At 46.6% G+C, this 21,504-nt stretch overlaps 1 protein-coding gene across 6 annotated transcripts in view; it reads left to right on the forward strand.

The window, feature by feature from the left end:
• The window catches only part of ELMO1 (engulfment and cell motility 1), a 1,282,006-nt gene that overhangs the window by 453,261 nt on the left and 807,241 nt on the right, over window positions 1-21,504 (forward strand). For all 6 annotated transcript variants that reach the window (XM_085607465.1, XM_085607469.1, XM_085607468.1 and 3 more), the window contains one exon: window positions 12,700-12,750. In XM_085607465.1, coding sequence (XP_085463591.1) covers window positions 12,700-12,750 — 51 coding nt within the window. The remainder of the gene's footprint in view (window positions 1-12,699; window positions 12,751-21,504) is intronic.

Raw genomic sequence — 21,504 nt, forward strand, 5'->3', positions numbered from 1 at the left:
ACCCAGCCAAAACGTACTCACCTTCCCTTCTTAGATCGTATTTACAATGGGTAGATATAAAGATGAATATACAGGTCGCACCTAAGAATGGGGAATGACAATATACATATATGGATTTTCTACAATATCTTATTCACATCAGTTGGCCTCGCGGTCGCCCTGACCCAGACCGTTCTACCCTAGGGCAGATCTGACACGCAATCCGGCGTGTCTACACACGGGCCTGCAGAACCCAATGCTCCCTTTTCCAAATCGTTCGCGATCCTGCGAAACTTACACGGCGGTATCCCTCCCGCCGCTCTCATTTACACACGGGCTGCAATCCGGCAGCCCTACACGCTGGTAATCCTCCCCAGCGCTCTCATTAACGCCGCATATCAACGACGACCACATTCCTATGAAACATTATTAGGATGATATCTTAGCAATCTACTTAGGATAAAACTAAAATAATAACTTTGGATATGGATTCAGATTATATAGTGTACTCCGTGCTTACGACATCAAAGGTCCACTCACTCCCTCTTTATTTGATAACTATTCGTCTGATCGGGATTTCTCATCCGTTCGTCTAAACAGTGCTCAACTAGGAGCATCATTTACCAAGATTGGACACAAGAACCAGGTACACGATAATTCTATATGAATTAGGGCATTTATTAACCATAAACATAAATCACATTACTATGCAGCATTACATTTGCACAAGAAATAAAAGAGAAAGATTAGGGTGCACGCACTATAAGAATCGGTCGGACTTCACCTGGTTAATGGGAAATCGGGACTCGGCAGTCATCTAGGCTCCTGTCTCGTCTCTGGGTCCTGGCTCGCCTTGCAGTCACCCTCAGCCGTCACAAGTACACGTCTGCACTGATAGGCTCAAACTCGTCTGCTCTCCCTCAGGACCTCGGAACCTTGCTGTTAATTAGCTACCGTCTCTCTCTCTCTCTGGGTTAGTGCGCTCCGCGCCACTTCTCGTTCAGTCTATCTTCAGAGAGTTTCGGTCTTAAATCTTTCTCCGACTTCAAAGATGGCGACTTGTCCACCATGAAAATGAATAATGGCAGAGATGCTAACGGCTAGATGCCGCCTACGGACTGACTGACTGAAAGACTAACACCTTTGCTAATATCAAAAGCCCGTTCCTTCATGGAAATTCACGGCCAGTAACCTGCCGCCCACCAAATTCTTGTACCTCCCCGTACCAAGGACACTTTCCCAGCTGGCCAGCCTGAAGTTGTGTCTTCGGAGTGGAGAAAAATACATTCCTTCGATAAGGGTCAGCCTGAACCAGTTCTCTCCAAGCGAACAACAGCTTAAAACTAAAACATCACTTTTAACCTAGAAAGCCTTCTCGAGCTACCAGGCAGAAAGCAAAATGGAGTCTGTCTCGCTTAAGGCCTACGGAGCCCATAATATGCATAGCTCCATGAGAAACAGATCGGCATGTTAGCAAATGAGTAAATCATGACTAATACTTATATATCTAACCCCTCACTTAAATTCATAAGCCTTACTCTAAGAGAAATGGCACGAAAATGCCCTTATATCTGTAAGACAAGGTCCCTGTTTATCGGCCTAATCCCTATGCTATGGGGGTGATAGGCTGGAGTCACTCTCCATCATTCTCCTTCTCCAGAGAGCTGGCAAAAAGACAGCCATAACAGTCAGCAAGACTTCACTGCAGTCGTGGATACGGGTGCCACCATAAGCATAATGCCGGCACCAGTTTACAGCACCATCAAGCCAGCTCCCCCGTTATGCCCTACGATGATCACAGTTTTCGCATATGGACAGGACAGGACAGGCCATTGAAGATGAGAGGGAAATTCAAGACAACAGTCACACACGGGACATGCTCCATTAAGACCCAGGTATATGTAACGGAGGATGGACAGGGCATGTTACTGGGGTGCCGAGCCGCTGAGGATCTAGGCGTCGTAACCTTCGCCTTCGGGATACACCAGGTATCAGTCCAGCACATCTTAGCAGAATTTGCAGCGGTGTTCGAAGGGATTGGAAAATTCAAAGGCAAAGAGATACACCTCCACATAGATCCCACGGTACAACCAGTGCTCTACGGCATTGGAGTTTGGCCTTCCACCTGTGCCCACTGGTCGAAAAAGTGCTGACCAAGCTAGAACAAACAGGCATAATCAAGAAAGTGACTGGACCCATTCCGTGGGTATCTCCAATTGTCACCCGGAAGACTGAACAACCTGGTGCTGTCAGAATGTGTGGATATGAGGCTACCCAATGCCGCCATTGAATGGGAAAGACATATCACTCCCACAATTGATGACCGTATTGGAGAAATGGCAGGAGCGTGCTGGTTTTCGAAGCTCGACCTCCGGTCAGGATACTATCAGCTGGTGCTAGATCAGGCGTTCAGATATGTAACGACTTTCTCCACTCATGTCGGCCTCAGAAGGTACTCTCGGTTGAGTTTTGGAATATCCAGCGCAGCGTAGGTCTTTCAAAATGTGATTCACAAACTGATAATGGACATCCCAGGGATAATAAATGTCAGTGATGACATCATGATCCATGCCAAGACTATTGCCGAGCACAACGACAGGTTGACCCAAGTGCTACAGAGAATCCGAGACTCTGGACTCATGCTGCACAGGGAGAAATGTGAGTTACTAAAGACGCAGCTCCAATTCTTCGGCTATTTGTTTTCTGCAGCTGTGGTGAATCTGGATCCTGACTAGGTCAGAGATATCAAGAATGCACCAGCACCCACCACTGTAACTGAAGTTTTCTCGGCATGGTCAATTATTGTGGCCAGTTTATTCACGATCTTACTACCCTTACTCAACCACTTCAGGAGCTTAACAAGGACTGTGTCCTCTGGGCCTGGACTGCGGAACATATCAAGGCGTTCCAAGAGATCAAAGCGGTCTTATCGGCTACCACTACGTTAGCGTTCTTTGATCCCAGGAAACTAACCATGATCGCTGTGGACGCTGGCCCGAAAGGACTGGGGGACGTGTTGATGCAGCGAAACCATGCTGAGGGGGACTGGGCACTGGTGGCCTTCGCCAGCCGCTCCCTGACTGACACGGAGCAGCGGTACTCTACATTGGGGGTGCGGCCACTTTCACCTCTACGTATATGGGAACCCCTTCGTTGTGACGACGGATCATAAGCCCCTTCTGTCCCTCTTCTCAGGAACTTCGTCTAAGCCGCACCCCAGAATAGAAAAATGGATGTTGCAATTGCAAGACTACAATTGTTGAGTGGAATATCAACCCGGATCTCGGAACCCAGCTGATTACTTATCTCGCCATCCAAGGGCGGCTACGGCACAGGAAGATGAAGACGCCGCGGACACCGAAGAATATGTCCACTGCATCACAACCCGATCGTGCCCCCTTCCGCTCTCCATGGAAGCCTTGCGAGAGAAAATAAACCAAGATGAATGCCTGCAGAGAGTCAGGTAAATCCTGAAGCAAGGAAATTGGGATCGGGCGAGAGAGGAATGGAAAATACTCACTCCAGAGGCGAGACGCATCATGGAGAGCCTGTCTCATGTTAGGAACGAGCTGACTGAAGACTCAACAGGGTGCCTGCTTCAGGGTAATCTCCTGGTAATCCCGTCCACCCTGACCGCACGGGTAGTGCAACTCGCTCATATTGGACACCAAGAGATGGTTAAGACTAAGTCACGTCTGCGAACCAAAGTGTGGTTTCCCTTGATGGACAAACATGTGGAGACCGTGGTCCGATCCGGTCAGTGGTGCCAGTCAACCAGAGAAGCTCCTCACCCCGCTCCGATAATAACTGAGCCACGGCCAAAGCGCCCCCCGAGCGTGTGTGAGTTTAGACTTTGGGAGTCTCCCAGACGGGCGACACACCTTTGTGGCTATCAACGATCATTCAAAATACCCAGAGGTAGAGATCATCCCGTCACTGAGTGTGAATGAGGTTATACCGATGATAGAAAAGATAATGGCGACTCATGGCATTTTTCAAGAACTGAAAATGGACAATGAACCCCTGTTCCTGGGTCAGGAGATGGCCACCTACCTGATGTCCTTAGGCATCAAACACTGGAGAGTTACCCCTCGGTGGCCACAAGCCAACGGGGAAGTGGGCTTTGAATAAGGTGATACGTATAGCCCATGAATGCCATCAGTCGGTGGAACTATCAACAAACTCCCCACTCCACTACTGGAGTTGCCCCGGGGCATCTCTCCATGGGCCGGGTAGTCACCGACTCCATTCCACATCACCCCAGGTGTCACCCGGTAGGCCCGAATGATGATCAGATTGATGCTCGCCACCACAGCATCCATGATGAAGTCAGCCAACGTCAAGGGGCCCAGTCGGTTCAACTGAAAGTGGGAGACCGGGATCGTTTGACAAAAAGCAAGTTCAAGCTTCCGTACAAAAAGGATCCCTGGGTGATCGTCCATCTGAAGGGCACTCGAGTCACAGCCCAGAGGGGTGATGAAACGGTGACTCAGACCATTTCATGCTTCAAGATTTTTCATCCATCACCTGAGGCTCCCATGGGCCTGAGCCTGCCCCAATCTGGAACTGAGGAAAGTCGGAATTCGGAGAATGGAGAGGGAGCAGCATCAGACAGTGCCCAAAGTCCTACCCTTGGGGAGGGACTAGTGCCGGATAGTGCTCCCCATGATGAGTAGGTCCCTGATCCCACAAGAAGCCCTTCGGAGCTCATGGGAGCTTCTCAGACCGATTGCGCCAGTGGAGAACTGAGTGGGCGAGGAAGCTCCCAGTACCGCCTCAGACAGAATCCTGAGCCATCTCGCAAGCTGAAGGACTACTTCACGTAACACTGTTCTGGTTTATCCTAATGGGTTGTGTTCTGCTAAATCCAGTGACAAGTGTGTTTTGTTTGTTTTGGGGAGTAATGTAATGTTGCAGCCATGATGCAATGGGTGCGTCTTGTAGGCTCTAAAGATGTGAGCCAGATGACAGGGGTGTTTGCACAGGGTCCCTGCGGGTCCTGTGCCGAATGGTAGATTCCCGTATCATGTGACCCTTAGCCAATAAAGTAGCTTCCGCGGACGTGACGTCAGTTGGCACGCGTATGCGGGAGCAGTGAGCAACATAATACAGGCTCCGCATCATTTATTAAATAACGGCACCTTTACCTTTACAGCGGCAGCGGTGGTGCCAGTGTCCTGAGCTCCCTCCGCAACACAACATTGCCCACTCCTAGCTGTCCTCTGTGATCTGCCCTGCTAAACCCTGCCTCTGTTCTTTTACATCACCATTGTCTGCTGCTCCTGCTGCCTATTTCTCTGCTCTGGAAGCTTGAATTGGCTCTTGGCCCTGCTGCGCTCTAGTGTGAACTGTCAACATTCTAGAGTCTCAACGGGGCTTTGGGGGCTTTAGGGCATTTCTTGGAACAAAACGAAGAGAACCTAACACACTTCAAAGAAGATTATAGCATGCCGATGTTGATTGGTTCAAATCTCGGATAGATGATAAATGTGCGCCAATAGGTTTTGCATACAAGAGCTATATTGTGCATCTTTTATTCATCAAATGGTGACCAATTATGCACCATTCATTGGTGTTAAACAAAAAATTCTAAAATATAAAGTTCATTTTGTTTTTAAAAAAAAAGCTTTAATGTCACTAAAAATCTAAACAAAAATCTGTAAAAATACTCACGAGACATTTAAAAGTATATTATTATAATCTATGCAACATTTTGAACTCAAAAATAAATATTTTTCTAGTTATTGTAAAATCATATCACTTGTAATTCGGATGTGAAAAATATCTGTGGGAATAACTTATATAAACTACGTTGTGAGACCTGGTGCACTCTCAATGACTTACTGAGGTGATGTGTTTCCTTCCTGTAAATTAGCATTGTGGATGGCGACGCTTGTCGTGGAGGATGCAATGCTTATCTTGCCCCATGCCAAGTGAATTTTTTTAAATAATTGCCTGAGGAGGAGATTGCACAACAGTACAGGTTTATCTTGGTAGGATTAAACCCTTGCATTCCATTTCAGTGAGTGGATATCTTCTACTTGGGCTGTGCAGTCACCCCAATGAGTTCCTCCAAAGGTTCTGTAATAAACTCATAACTTTGTAATATGTTGTTGGGGGGATGTGAAGCTGTCTGCAGTGACAATAATTTGACCACAAATGGTCTTTAGGTCTTGAGGGAGGGGTCTACATCTCTACAGGTATCGTACCCGGCGTCTGTCTTTGGCCATCCAAAACCTGTGCTGTCTTGAGCTGTTCTTCTGTCACGAAGTGTGTTACTCCTCTTAGGGATAATATTAAACCGTAATCTCCAGTCCTCTTGTCGATTTACAAATATTTTAGTGGAATCGTCTACCATTTTTGGAGAAGGAATGCCTAACGTTATTCATGAAGTGAATTGACTCAGCAAGGTACTGTGTGACCAGAGGCTGGAATCTGAACAGGCTGGAAACACAAAGATGGGTGGTGGAAAATATCAGTCTCTTATCACTTCTGGGACCTGTGGTATGGTATTATATTGGATCAATGCCACAGGATTAGCAGAAGAGACTTTGCCATTGGTGAAGAATGCTTTCCATCCAGCACCTGTGACCACGGACACAGTCTACCCAGTCCAATAGTTTTTGAACCGAAGTTGTACAAGCCTGACATCGCATCCTTCCACTCATTGGTGCAAAATGGCTAAATCCTTGTCATTTTTCATGCCATACAAAATTATATATAATGTGGTACACCATAGGAATCTGTATACAAATAGCGGTTTGTTGAAAGGGAAATGCCCTGCAAGTTGTGATTTGGAAGTTTTGTTTTGAAAACACTGGGCACCGTACATGAAGAGTCGTCTTGATTTCAGTCAATTTCTGGACACCTTTATTCAACCCTGCTCCAGGAACACCTAGCACACAGGCCTTAAGAGACCTCTCCTTCCTCCATAGTTCCCTTATTTGAGATGAAGAATACCACCTGGTGGCAACTCACCCATACCTATATTCCTGCTTTCTTACAGAATGTTGTTGAGTTACAATTCCATCCCTGACTTAAGATGTTTTGGCATTGGGTTTAGTATGCCATGATAGCAGCCTGTCCTAGATCCACTTTCCCACTTTCATCCACCACTGACTGTTTACAACAGCTGTCTTAATATGGCAGTGTCAAAAAGCCATTTCTAGGCTTGTTTAGGATTTTCTGTTGCCATGCACATTTCAAGAGAAGACATTCCTGAAATGAAAGTTCATTAAAGTGCTTGATGGGCTCAAGGAAGTTGTTTGCTTTTAATGGTGATATTCATCAGCCTGTTCGTTGTGGACTGAACAGAACAGGCAAATCAATATCCTGTTACTGGGGACCTACCATAAAGGTGTCTGGAAATGCATTATCTCTAAAAGAACCACTTCTTCAGCCTCACATTTTGGAGCCTGACTTTAAAGGAAGAATGAGTCCTTAGAAACTGAAGAGGTATTGAAGCCAGCCTTCAGAATTTTGCTCAAAGGTACTCTAAAGAGTTTTTTTAAAGAAACACTAATCTCTTGAAAATCTTGCATCAGTGCACATCAAAGGAAAAGTAGGCCTCTTTCTTGTTTATTATAACCTATTCTAGGAACTCTTCTCATCTTATTTGCTTCTTAAATAGCATAAGAATAGATATATAGCAAACTTTTTTGGTTTATTTTTCCATATAACAAAAAAACAAACAAACAAAGGGACAGTCTTAGAACAATGACCAAAGATAATGTCGTTTTAAAGAGAATTTCTCTTATTTGCGTATGCAATGCAATGTTTTGAGTATCTGTTGATGACCAATAGCTTCCTAACTGGTGTGGCCAATGCAGGAAGATGGCGGATGCTGCCTAGTGTGCTCCGCACTGCACCCCGTACAATCTGACTTGATTCAACCCTGTGTACCTCTGAGGGAGTCGAGACGAGTGTCCTAATGCTCTGTCTCCCCCGATGAACAAGTTGGTGATCCGCTGCTGTCCTGCAAAGTTGCAGTGGGCAGTCGCAGCCTGGCAGAGCTAGTGGAGCCATGTGGGGATGGGCGGTGGCAAGACTCTGATTTGGCACTCCCCCTTGCATTGGCGCATCCCCGGGGAAGTAAGCAGTGGCATTCCATGCTTCCGAGCGGTTGGCGCATTAAATGGACAGCAGAGGGTCCCATCGGCTCCGGGTAACTGTGATTATTGGCAGCAGTGATGTCACTGGAGTGATTGTCTGTCCGTGGCCTAGTTGGGCTTTTGGCCTTGGTGGAAGCAGATGGTGGCGAAGCACTGAGGCGCGTGCCCTCCCGCTGGGGTGATCTGGGGGTAGAAGCTCCACTTTTTGGGAGTTGCTGCTTGCATGCAGATGTGGCCCCACCCCCTAGTAGTGGCAGTGACTGAACGATAACCTACTCTGATCCCGGTGCCGGTGCAGGAGGCGAGAGTTCGGAACCCTGTGGAGGATATCCCCGCTACGTTGTTTTAAGAGTAGACTCTTCCAAGGGTGAGACTGCGACCCCCTCGGGGTTTAGGACTGAGGGTGGTTCACACAGGCCTGGATTGGATTGGGCTTGGTGCGCTGACAGCTGATTGGAATGTTCTGGGAGATTTTGACTATTGCCCCACTGTATGTCCTAGATGTGCAGTTCCCTCGCTGTAGACCTTGAGTGGAGGAGTCCACCCTAACTGCCTCATTGATAGTGCCCGAGGCCGGATGCGACTAGAAGCCTGGGAGTAGCCTGCCTGTTCACCTGGATAGTGATTACCCACTGCTGAGTTGTGTAACTGGACCTTCTCTCCCTGCCACCCCTCCTGACTTTCATGGGCTCGGTTTGGTAGATGCGCCCTTCGCTCCTGTATTCTGTTTGGACCAAGTTGCATGGTGTCCTCTGTGCCCTATCTGGACAGGATGGGTAAGGCCAAGAATGCTAATCCCACTGCTCAGAGCAAAATAGATTGCTTCACCAAGCTAGCCCCAGAGAGGAGCATGCGAGAGGGTCTGGAGCTAACAGCGCTGGAGTCTGTGCCACCGACCGACTAGACAACATCCATCCTGCAAGGAATAAGATTTCAAAACTTTCCTTGAGGAGAAAATTGGTGAGCTCAGCTGGGATCTTTTGCTGCTTTGCCTAGATCTTAGTAATGTGGCAGACAGGTTTACTGAGGTGGAGGGCCACCAGCCTAGTGTGGAGGACAATACCCGCACCCTTCAGTCTATCATAAAAAGCCTTCAAGGTAGGGTTGGCCAGTTAGAGGCTAGAGCAGAGGAAGGGAGCAGGCAAAATACTATCCACATTGTGGGGATTCCTGAGGGGAAGAGGAAGTGCGACCAATGCAATTTGTTGCTATATGGTTGGCATATTGATTCCCCGAAGAGCTGCTTTCCACATACTTTGTTGTGGAGAAGGTGCATAGTTTCTTGGCGGCTCTGCCACCACATGAGGCCCCTTCACAACCATTGATAGCCCAGCTCTTGAACTATGTGGACTGGGCCATCATCCTCCGTGAGGCCTTTTGATTTGGGAAAGTGCAGTACGAGTCGAACCCAGTGATGCTATTTTCTTATTCCTATTTCCTTATAATACCCTGCATCGCTCCTTCTTAGCTGTTAAAGCCAAAGTTAAGGTGCAACAAATTTAATATTAGCTACAGTTCCCGGCCCGGCTCAGTGATTTATAAGAACACAAGAACACATCCTCTTTTTTGATATGCCATAAATAACTGGGCCTCGCTTGAAGGGCACGCCCCGATTTTTGTTGTCGTTGCTGGACATTCACCCTCTGGGCGCGACCCGGGGGGGAGCTGGAGCCGGGGCTCCTCTCCACTCCGGAGCTGGGCCCGGAGCTTCTGACTCTGGCCATGAGTCTGCTGCTGATCCAGACACCTGACTGTAATGATGATGCCAAGTATCCGCTGTATAACTCGTGGGCCGCCACCTCCTGTTGTACATCCCCTTTCTGTTTTTTCTTTCTTTTGGTTTGGGTAGTTCTCGGGGCTCTTATTTAGAGTCCTTGTTCTGGCGACAGATGCTTCATGGCGAAAAGTGTAGGATGGGGGAATGTTGGTTCATGTTGTTTTTTGTTCACAGGTTGTTTAGTTTTCCACATTTGTGTTCCCTTAAGGTGCCATGCTACTCGACTACCTTTTAACTCCTTCAGTCACATTACACCCACCCTTGATGACCACTGACTCTACGAGAGCAGCCTCCAGGAGACACATCATGCCCTCATGGAATGTGGATGGGCTAAATGATAAAGTGGTGTGGGGTTATGCTGTATGTCAAGCAACTCCAACGTGCCATTTTATTTTTCCAAGAAACTCACCTCCTGGGTGCAAACTGCTCCTGTTTAGGCAGACATGGCTACAGAATATCACTCTGGCTTCACACAGGGCTCCCGGGGTAGCTATATTGCTATGGTGGTGCAGCAAGTCTCTACTGACCCCCTTGGCTGCTATGTCTTGCTCACAGGATTTTTGGATGGCAGCATGTGGACACTTTTTAGCGTGTATGCCCCACCTCGGTTGCTGGACTCAACTCTGGAGATCTCATGACTTTTGGCGACCTGCCCTCTCTTGGCTCAGTCTTGTTGGTGGGGGGCTATAATGCTGTTATGCATCCCAGGTTGGACACTGACTCTGTCGGTGGCCGGCAGGTCAATGCACCTGTCGAATTGGGCAGAGCCCCGCTGCCTAGTTGATGTATGGACACAGCAACGTTATGGTACTAGTCATTATACAGTCTATTCTGATGCTCTCCACACTTCTTCCTGCCTTGAGTATATTTTTGCTCCAACCATGGACGCTGGGGCCATTTCCCAGATAAGGATCCTCTCATGGGGTCTTTCAGATCACTCCCCCATTGTGGTGACAGTCGGGAACCCGTCTGGTGGCGAGCGAGGTTCTCCCAGGGGCTTTCTCGACCACACCTTCAGCGACCATATCCATGATACCTTTCCTGATTACTTTGGCCCGAAATGGCAGTGCTGTCTCTTCCCCAAATACGCTATGGGATGCTTGTAAGGCAACTGTCTGAGGGTAGGCCTGGTATGCATCAAAGATAGAAACTGGGCATGTGAAAGAGGCCTGAATGTTGAACAAAACTACTCCAACTTGAGTATGCAGAGGCCATCTACTTGTGTCCTTTAACCAGAGAAAAGTTAAACCAAGCCAGATCAGCCTTTTGGACGGTGCTCATGGACTCGGCCCAATTGGGAGCTTTCGTTCTCAGAGAAGAGTGTATGAACTGCGGGACAATGCTGGAAAGTGAATCCACTGGCTAGTGTGCCCTCGGTGGGGTTGCTAAATTGTCCCGGAGATTAGCATACCTGAGGGGAGGTACTCCAGGTGGCAATATCCATCGCCACAGCTTTCGCCTCCACTTGTGGTTCCCTTTATGATTTTAATGAGCGCCCCCCCTCCTGCTGAGAGAGATCACCCCATTATGGTGGACCTCCCGGTGAGAACCCTCTTTGTGTAGTAGGGGCCTGACATGGACTTACCTATCAGGGTGGAGGAAGTGCGGCAGGCTGTTGCATCCATTCCATCAGGCAAGACACCTGACCCTAATGGCTTCCCCAAGAATTCTTTAAGAGGTACTTCTCCGTGCTTGTCCCACATCTAATGACCTTATTTGAGGATACCCTTGTGAGGCACAGACCCCCTCCTGATCTAAGGGAGGCCACCATCACTGTCCCTAAGCCTGAAAAAATCAGAGGAATACTCCGCGTATTGGCCCAAATCATTGATCAATGTTGACCTGAAAATACGTACCAAAATACTTGCAAGAAGACTATTGACTGTGATCCACTCGCTGGCCTATCCGGACCAGAATGGCTGCATGCCTGGGAGGAGCACTAGACACTGCCTTCACTACCGTATTCTGGCACTGGCATGGAGAGACATACTGCATGAAGACAGTACTCTGCTGTTGTTTGATATGGAGCGAGCATTCAACTCCATGTACTTGCCATTCCTGTTAGCAGTGCTGCGTAAAAAATGCAGTTAGGTTCTTGGTTCATTGGCTGGGTGGGGACCTAGTTGCCCAGGTTAGGGTCAACTGACTTTTCTCTCTTCCCGATAGAATAGAGCACTCAACAGGGATGCCCGCTAGCCCCATTGCTCTTTACTGTTGTGGTGGAGCCACTGTGGAGCTACTCAGAGTAGATATTAAAATGCAGGACTTTCAGTGGTGTGGTGGGCTGGAAGATGGGGTCTCCCTTTATGCAGAGATATACTCTTGCTTGTTCAAATCCCTGAGACCACTATACCCCATCTGATAGAAATTCTTCGGCATTATGATGATGCGTCAGGGCTCCGGTTGAACTAGAGCAAGTCAGTATTGGTCACACTAAACTACTGGGTGTCCCATCTGGTGCTCGTAGATGGCTGGCTACATTGGGATAGAAATGAATGATTGATGATTGAATGATTCCTTGAGGCAAATGCCTCTAATTCTATTTTTTCCTGCTTTTTGCCATTCATTCTATAAAAAAATTATCATTCCTAATTTTCATTGCAGCAGTATTGCAAATGGCCTCTTGTACATAATGCAGACACTTCTCACTCATGTTCATTAAATACCTCTTGCCTGTTTTGGCAACCTATGTTTTACTTTATGCAGAACACGTTTTTATGATGTTTTTATGTTTCATATTTGAAAAGCATAATTTTCTCTATTGCATTGCACATTTGTTTCAACATTTTATTTTCCTACTAATAAAATCTTTTCTCCCATCTTTCAAATTAGGAGATTGCATTAATTTTGGCACAGAAGCAACTTCGCTCCATTATTCTGACTGTAAGTATTGGTGAAAAAAATGGTACTACCTGATGACTGGTGTGCATAAACTCTTAGTACAAGTTGTCCATTTCACCGGTTTGTTTAGTTGCGAAAGCACTGTCCTATCCAGATCGCTTTATTGTAACTTGTGGGAATAATGCATCTTTGCAGTCCTTACTTAGTCTTGTACCAATCTAGATAAAGGAAGACCAAACTATGCATAGCTCCCATCCAACAGGATATGCCAGGCTTCCCACCCAGTCTTCAGTAAGAACCAGGACTGCCTGCCTTTCAAGGCCAAATACTTTTCTCGCTCAGCAAATTTTCTGCTTCCTAGGTACCGCCTGTTCCATGGATAGACCCCCTAGGATCATATCCCAAGAACTAGAATCCGAGTAGGTCCATTTATCTAGATGTGGCCATGAGCAAAAGCTGGGAAACTTTGTAAATGCTGTGATACTGCCAATTGACTGAAATGCCAAATGAAAACACTAACAATTACAGCGGCAAACAAAGTTGGTGACGTGGGCAAAATCTATGGCCATTTTTTAAAGGCACGGATAGTATGACGTAAACTGATTTGCCAAACACATTTCTTTGAATTTTTTTGTCCGTAGTAAAATTTCGTGCTGTTTTTGCTTTTACTTTATCGGTAAGTTGAACAGTACATGACGCTGGCACAATCTTGCAGGGTTGGAAGGGCTAACAGTTTGGACAGCAAACTAAAGCACTGCTGACAGTTTGTGCTGCAAACAAATTCACATTCCACTGTCACAGATCTCGTTTTTGATGTAGCCAATAACAAGGACAAAATAAAAACTGGTGACACAACTGTTTTCAGAATCAGCCCCTTTTATGACCCACCAAGTAATAACCCACAACCCTCTTAGGCCTGGTCTCCTCCAGGACAATTGTGGAGGGTTAGCTATGGTTTTCTGTGAGAATCATTCTGTCTATATCAAAACCACACAACTATGTGTTACTTTTGAGTTCTGCACCCGATACAGGTCCCCCAATCCACTTTTTGTTAACTCTGTGGCATAGACCGCAATCTTTTACTAGACTTTCTAGCTCTGACCACCTGCTTGACTATAAAGCTGAATCCCCAAACAGCTTAAAGGTTTTACATCAATTCCACTGAAGACCATCAGGCGGATGATCACCTCTTGTGTTTTCTGGGTAAAAAAAGGTAAGGTAGTGTAGACAATGTCTCCATTGAGGAGGATTGCCCTCTGCATTAGGATCTGCTACTAATCGGCCAAAAGCAACCTCCAGAAGGACTGTGAGCCCATTCCACCACTGCCGAGGCTACTACCACTGCATTGGCACGCGGAGTGCCTGTTATTGATACCTGTCAGACAGGGATGTGACCATCTGTGCACACGTTAACGAAGCACTACTGCATTGACAGCCAGGTCCAAAGGGACAAACATTTTGCCCTTTTGATCCTGCAGCATTTTTTTTCTTTTAGCCATTCCACAGACCCACCATCTTTGAAGGCACTGCTCTGGTATCTCCTCTGGAGGTAAGGAATCTGTGGTTAGAAGTATCCATCAGCAGAAGTTATTTACTTATGGTAATGCTATTTCTTTGGCTACTCTAACTGCAGATTCCTCTCTTCCCTGGTATTGAACTGCAAAAGAAGAAAGATCCTGGTTTACTCACTAAAAGGTTACTAGTGCTCGCTTTATTCGACCATGAGTAGACCAGGTATGGTGAGTAATACCTTGTCCCTGTAATCTTCAACCAGCAACAAGCATCAAGGCAGAATCTTGGTTGTACTTTCAGTACTTCAAGAAGAGCACAGCCGCATGCAAACTGCAAAAAGTCTTCTCATAAAACGTCACAGAGAAATGACTTGAGTCTACTCCACCTTCTGTTGTGCCAATAAGTCCTTCCTTTCCAGTGAGTACTGAAAGAACGTTCCCTGTATCAGTGCCGCACTGTGGTATTAGAGAAGACATGAGGGCCTTCTGTAGCATTCAAGAGTGGGCGTTGCATCATTTAAAAGGGACCACGACCTCACATACATGAGGGAGTACCACTGCTCTTTCACAAATGAGCAGAGTCCCTGCAGGAACACTGAAGGTCTGCCCCAAGAAGCGGCGGCTATTTGGTCAAGCGACGGGGGCACTTTGGCAGCCATTGTACATGTAATAGGCATGCACTAATGGACCCTCCTGTGGAATGTCCTTTCCTTATGGTGGTAGTCATAAGCAACGTTTTAACTTAAGAAAAAAGCTAAATTATAGATGTGTTTGGGAAATAATAGAACTCTGTGCATTTCGTAAGAGAGAACCATAATTTATCAAAATACACTGAGCATGTTCAGGGCTCTCTGCCAAAGAAAACGCTTTTCTTTATTTCTCTCAACCGGTATCATGCTAATGGCTGATTCAGCGCTACAGAAGTGCTGATTACCAGTAGAAACAAAACTCCCTGAAAAAACTACCTTTCCTAGTATTACAACAACCCTACAAGTGCTCGCTTTCAGGAACTCCATGTTTTAAAAGATCCCCCTCACTACCTGATCTTTGCTTACTGTTCACCTTGAATTTTCAGAAGCCACACACCTGTCAATATCCACTCCACTGTGTATTATTACCGAAATATGTTGGAGACTTCATTCAAAAACCCCTTCACTCTGAGGTGCCTTACCTCAAAATTCCAGCTGGAGTAATTAAAACAAGCATTGGCAAAGTCAATGTCTCTAATTTGTGAATGCTTTTTTTATGAAGACACACGACACAAGCAAAAGACACATAGATGATGGGCGGAATGCAGAGCAAATCAAATATTCACCCCCCAGTCAAGAGTTCTGGGTTAAATCCATCCTTTTGCTCACCATGCCAACCCAGTTCAGACCCAGCCATGTGCAAATCAGTCTTGACCCTGTGCCTCATGGGAATAGTCCAGCCTGAACTGCCAAGCCTGAACCTGGTCTTGCAATACGGGCTGGACTGTTCCCATTGGGAGCAGGGTCAAGACTGAGTTGCATATGGCTGGGTTCAAACTGGAATGGCATGGGGAGAAAAATAAACAATGGATTTAGGCCCAGATCTCTGTACTAGGGCGAATGTCTGACATTGTTCAACATTCTGTCTATCAATTGTGCTTTTTGCATTTGTCACCCCAGGTGGGATGGGTATTTCCAGACATGGGTCCCATGCTCTCCATGCCACTGGAGTCAAGCTAGCCTGGCTGATGAGGGGTGAAACTCCGAAACCGGTCCTAGGATGCTTGTTTCCAGTAAAAGGAAGGACCTGGCCTGGCAGTTCGCGCTGGACTGTTCCCATTGGGAGTAGGGTCAAGACTGATTTGCATATGGCTGGATTCAAACTGGAAAGGCATGGGGATCAAACAAGCGATGGATTTAGGCCCAGATCTCTGTACTGGGATGAACGTTTGACATTGCTCAATATGCTGTTCATCAATCCTTCTTTTTGCACACAACACAAGCGGCCCAGTCGTTGTATTGGAGCTGCTGGATCCTCACTTGAGTTAAAATTAAAAAAAAAAAAAAGAAATCGAAGGAAAATAAGCAAGCATTATATACATTTTTAAGGTAAAAGCGCACATTGCACCAGTAGTCCCTGTCACTGAAAGGGACTCCTTATTGTACCGATATGCGCACATTGCACATGAACAAAATCTTATCCCTCCAAGACTATTAAGCAAATGGCTGAAGTAGGGTAACCATGTGCCCATGCTATATGCTGTGGTGAGCGGAAGAAAAATGTGAATGACACTACAACAGACCAGTGGATGAAGAGGGCTGGCCAAAAACCCTAGTAAGTAAATATGAGATTATACATATATGTTTGTTGAAAACAAAAGGTCTTTGCTTACAGCAGACCTACACAATAATGATCAGACGTGCACTTCTCATGCTACCAGAGCATCTACTGTGATTTACCTTGGGGAGTAACATTATCAACTAATCCTGCAAGTTACTAGAAAGCTCTAATTCTATAGATACCAGAAATGCCAAAACCCTTGGACAAAAATGCAAACCCAAGTAAGTAGATCCAGTTCAGGACCACCACCACCTCTCCCAGGATCATCCAGCTTTCAGCACTGGCTCCATACCTTCTGTTAGTATCTAGGTAGTCCATGGCAAAAGCCAGAGAGGCTTATTCCTATCCAAGAAGTCAAAAAGGTCCTCTAAAATTGTAACGGCTTCTGTGGGAGTAAGAGAATTAGCAGCAATCAGTAATGCAGGTGTTGAATGCTGACTTGGCACTGACTGAACCCAGACTCCTTTCCTGCTGTCTAAGTTGAACTTCACTAATTTGTCCTGGAATAATTTTTAGGTAAAGAGCATGTTGATGTTTTTTTTCTGAGCCATGTAGGTACCCTTGTCCTAAAGCCCTTAGGGGTAACCGTTGCTAGGTGCCCAGTTGGACATCACAACTCAGACAAGAGCTATCAAAGGCTTGTGTGGTGGCACCATAGCCACCACACAAGAGGTCATAGCCTCTCAATATATATTGGAGTGTTCAAGATCATTACGGTGCTGATCCTTCCTGTGCCTCTGCTGCCGGCAACAATCAATCAATCAATCAATCATGGCATTTGTAAAGCGCACTACATACCCGCGAGGGTCTCAAGGCACGGGGGGGGTAGCTGCTACTGTTCGAAGAGCCAGGTCTTGAGAAGTCTTCTGAAGGTCAGAAGGTCTTCGGCCTGCCGTAGGTGGATCGGGAGGGTGTTCCATGTTTTGGCGGTGAGGTGGGAGAATGATCTGCCACCGGCGGTCACTCTTCGGATGCGGGGCACGGTGGCGAGAGTGCGGTCTGCGGAGCGGAGCTGGCAGGTGGGGGTGTAGAGGCGGAGTCGGCTGTTGAGGTACGTTGGTCCAGTCTTGTGGAGTGCCTTGTGTGCGTGAGTGAGGAGTTTGAAGGTTATCCTCTTGTTGACAGGGAGTCAGTACAGGTCTCTCAGGTGGGGTGTGATTTGGCTGCGGCGAGGGATGTCGAGGATCAGGCGTGCGGAGGCGTTCTGGATGCGTTGAAGCCACTTCAGGAGTTTGGCCGGGGCTCCTGCGTAGTGCGTTTCCGTAGTCCAGTCTACTGCTGACTAGGGCCTGGGTGACCGTCCTTGTTTCGGTGGGGATCCACTTGAAGATCCTGCGAAGTATGCGGAGGGTGTTAAAGCAGGAGGAGGAGACCGCGTTGGCCTGCTTCGTCATGGAGAGGGTAGAGTCGAGGATGACCCCTAGGTTGTGTGCGTGGTCGGTGGGTGTTGAGGGTGTTTCTAGTGTAGTCAGCCACCAGGAGTCGTCCCAGGCCGAGGGGGTGGATCCGAGGATGAGGACCTCCGTCTTGTCCAAGTTCAGCTTCATTCGGCTGTTCCTCATCCAGTCGGCGACGGCCTTCATTCCTTCGTGGAGGTTGGTTTTGGCGGTGTGGGGGTCCTTGGTGAGGGAGAGGATCAGCTGGGTGTCGTCGGCGTAGGAGATGATGTTGAGGTCGTGCCTTCGTGCGATGTGGGCGAGTGGTGCCGTGTAGATGTTGAACAACGTTGGGCTGAGCGATGAGTCTTGGGGTACGCCGCAGATGATCTCGGTGGCTTCGTAGCGGAAGGGGGGGAGGCGGACGCTCTGTGTTCTGCCAGGGAGGAAGGAGGAGGTCCAGTCCAGGGCCTTCTCTTGGATTCCGGCGTCATAGAGGCGTGTTCGTAGTGTGCGGTAGCAGACCGTGTCGAAGGCGGCTGATAGGTCCAGGAGGATGAGGGCCGCGGTTTCTCTGTTGTCTAGCAGGGTCCTGATGTCATCGGTGGCGGCGATGAGGGCAGTTTCGGTGCTCTGGTTGCTGCGGAACCCGGACTGGGATGGGTCCAGGATACTGTTCTTCTCGAGGAAGCTGGTCAGTTATTTGTTGACGGCCTTTTCGATGATCTTCGCCGGGAACGGGAGCAGGGAGATGGGTCGGAAGTTTTTTAGGTCCTTGGGTTTCTTGAGTAAGGTGTTGATCTCTACGTGCTTCCAGCTCTCCGGGAAGGTCGCTGTCTCGAAGGAGATGTTGAGGCTTCTGTTTCTGGTAATACTGGCTCTGTTACTGGTAATACTGTCACACTTGCAGTGAGTCGGCTCAGCGAAGTAGGATGTAGCATAGAGGATCATCCTAAAACAAAATTAACAACTGTTTGAACATTTAAGTGTCTTGGCATGAAATGGAAGAATAAAAGTACAGAAAAACAACTCTAAACTGGTCTTTTGTAGTGACTGTGCCTCCTAAAAGGGATAGAGCCATCCATCTTTAACCTTCAAACAAAAATAAAGAAAACCCTGCCGGAGCTTCTCTCCCTTCTCTTCTCTCCTGTACTTTATGCCTGCAGCACGGCAAGGAAGGCCAGGACGACTGGCAACCAACTTATTTCCAGAAGCACCAGCGACCCATATAATAGAAGAAATCTTTTCTCTGTCTCTTTATCCACTTACTTGATGACAGTGAGGACAGCTATTGCTAAATACTTCATTATAATCTCAAAGTTGTACCAAGCAGCTTTCAAGAAGCAGTGCCCTCATCCCTCAAGGACCCTTCTCTGTCCCTCCATTTGCATTTGAAGATTCACCTTCCTCTGAATCCATGAGTACCATAAGTAGACAGAGGCGAAAGAAAAAGCCATCCAATTACACCATCTTTTCTGGGTCCAATACTGAACAAAAGAAGCAGAACTCTTGGGTTCTCTAATCAGATAAAGGATTCTCTTCAACTCTTTCTCTCGAAGGACATCTCCTTTGTGTGGTGGAGTCAGTCTTTTCACAAGGTCAAGGTTCGTACTCACCCTTTGTTCTTTCCCATTGTTCAATCAAATTTTTATTTCAATTAGGAGATGGTACTGACTTATATTTTTTCAAAACCTGTCCTCGTATCTTGAAATAGCCATGCTTTGTTTCAATGTGATTGGATCCCTTGTGCTCTGTCAAGGACAAAATCTGTATATTCATCTAGGCAGCTCTTCCTCGGCATACTTGCTTATTCCTGGATGGAAGGGCTCAAGGTTTTAAACTGCCTAATGGGAAGTTTCCAGCCTTCTTCAGTACAGCAATGTAGCTTAGTCTACATATTCCAGAGGGTATTCTGCACATGTGAGATTGACAAAGGAGGAGTTCATCACTTTTACCATCTCGCTCCTTTGAATGTCCTCTGCAAGGCATCCGCATGGGCCGCTCTTAATACATCATAAGATTGGTGTAAGCTCCCGTCTGATGTACAGTTTAACAAGGCCGAGCATAGCAATTTGACTGACTGCTTCTGCTAATGTTATTGCTTGTTTTTTTAAAATGTATTGCTTTTGAGTCAGGGTAAAGAGCATCTGTGCATACCTGTAAATATTTTCACTCACCATAGTAATTTTTGTTCTTGTAATCCTTACTCCACTCTTCTCCAGGTAAACCCACACATCACCACGCTCTTAGTATTACTCACTTGATGTAAAGGAATGGGCAATTAGTTAAATGTAGGGGCTGGCATTTGTATAATGGGGGCAGCGTCATTGGCATGCATCTGCCATCTGTCTAGTTCAAATCTTTGGGACCTATTCACAAAGGTAATTTTACATGGACAGATCTTCTCATGTGGTGTTCTACATCTCAACCTAGGTGTAATTCTCCACATGGATGGAATTTACCATTTCCATGTGGAGATATCCACATAGATTTAGGGAATGGGGACTCCTACGACTGAATTTATGATTGAATGGACATTAATATTAACTTTCCATCTGTTTCTGGAGATCCCTGTCACCGGGGCTGAGATCTCCCTAAGGAAAGTAATCGGGGATTTTAAGATAATTAATAAAAAAATAAAAACTTTTATATAAAAATATTAAAGCACGTTCCCTAACTTCTGTTTATCTAGGACCACCACAGCAATGAGGCTCAAATCAACCTACACTCAAATTTAACATATTACGTTTTCAACTTTTTTTGATTTGCATTTAATTTTTTTACCTTACATTTAATACATTTAAATATTAATTATCCCTTACTCACTTACAATATCATATGTGTTGAATGTCACAATTGTGTATGCACGTTTTGTATTCTTTTATTTGCGGTTATATTCTTTTACCAAAACCTTTATAATATATTTTAATAAACAAGTTATGTTTATTAAAATCTCACAATAAAATATAACATATATTTAACTATCAAATTAAAATGAATATGGGGGCGCTAGAGAGCCCGCAGCAAAATGGCCGCGCACTAGCCCTGCTCTGACGGCCGGGGCGGCGATTTGCCAAATATCGGTGGTAATATCGTATATACATATTTGAGAATCTGAATTGAAGCGGAGAAGATTGATACCACTATGTCCACCTAATATACTCTCGTTGCTCAGGAAAATCTGCCATGATATCGATCTGTTAGCATGTATGAGAAAATGGTGGCGATCACCGGATCGGAGAAATACCGTGCTGGCAGCACACACCACCCCGATCGTATGTAATGGCAATCCCTGATCAATGCACTGACAAGCGCTGGCCCTGCTGTGTGGTTGTGTGAAGCATAACTGCAGAGTTGTATGTTTAATTGAAGTGAAGCGGCACGTACCCCTCAGCGGCTAAGATGATGACGTGAGGCGGAGGTGCTGGAAATGGTGTGAGGCTTAAGTGGCTGCGACCCATCGTTGTTGCAGAGCGACACGAGCTGCATCCTCGTACTGCGAGGCTCCCCTGAACAGAAGCTCCACTGCTGCCTGCATACCTGCTTGCCTGCTCTGCGTGATAGTGGTGGGACTCCCCAACTGGTAAGCGGCTGGAGTG

Source organism: Triturus cristatus, chromosome 5_2, assembly GCF_964204655.1.
Source record: "Triturus cristatus chromosome 5_2, aTriCri1.1, whole genome shotgun sequence".
In the NCBI taxonomy this organism is placed as follows: domain Eukaryota; kingdom Metazoa; phylum Chordata; class Amphibia; order Caudata; family Salamandridae; genus Triturus; species Triturus cristatus.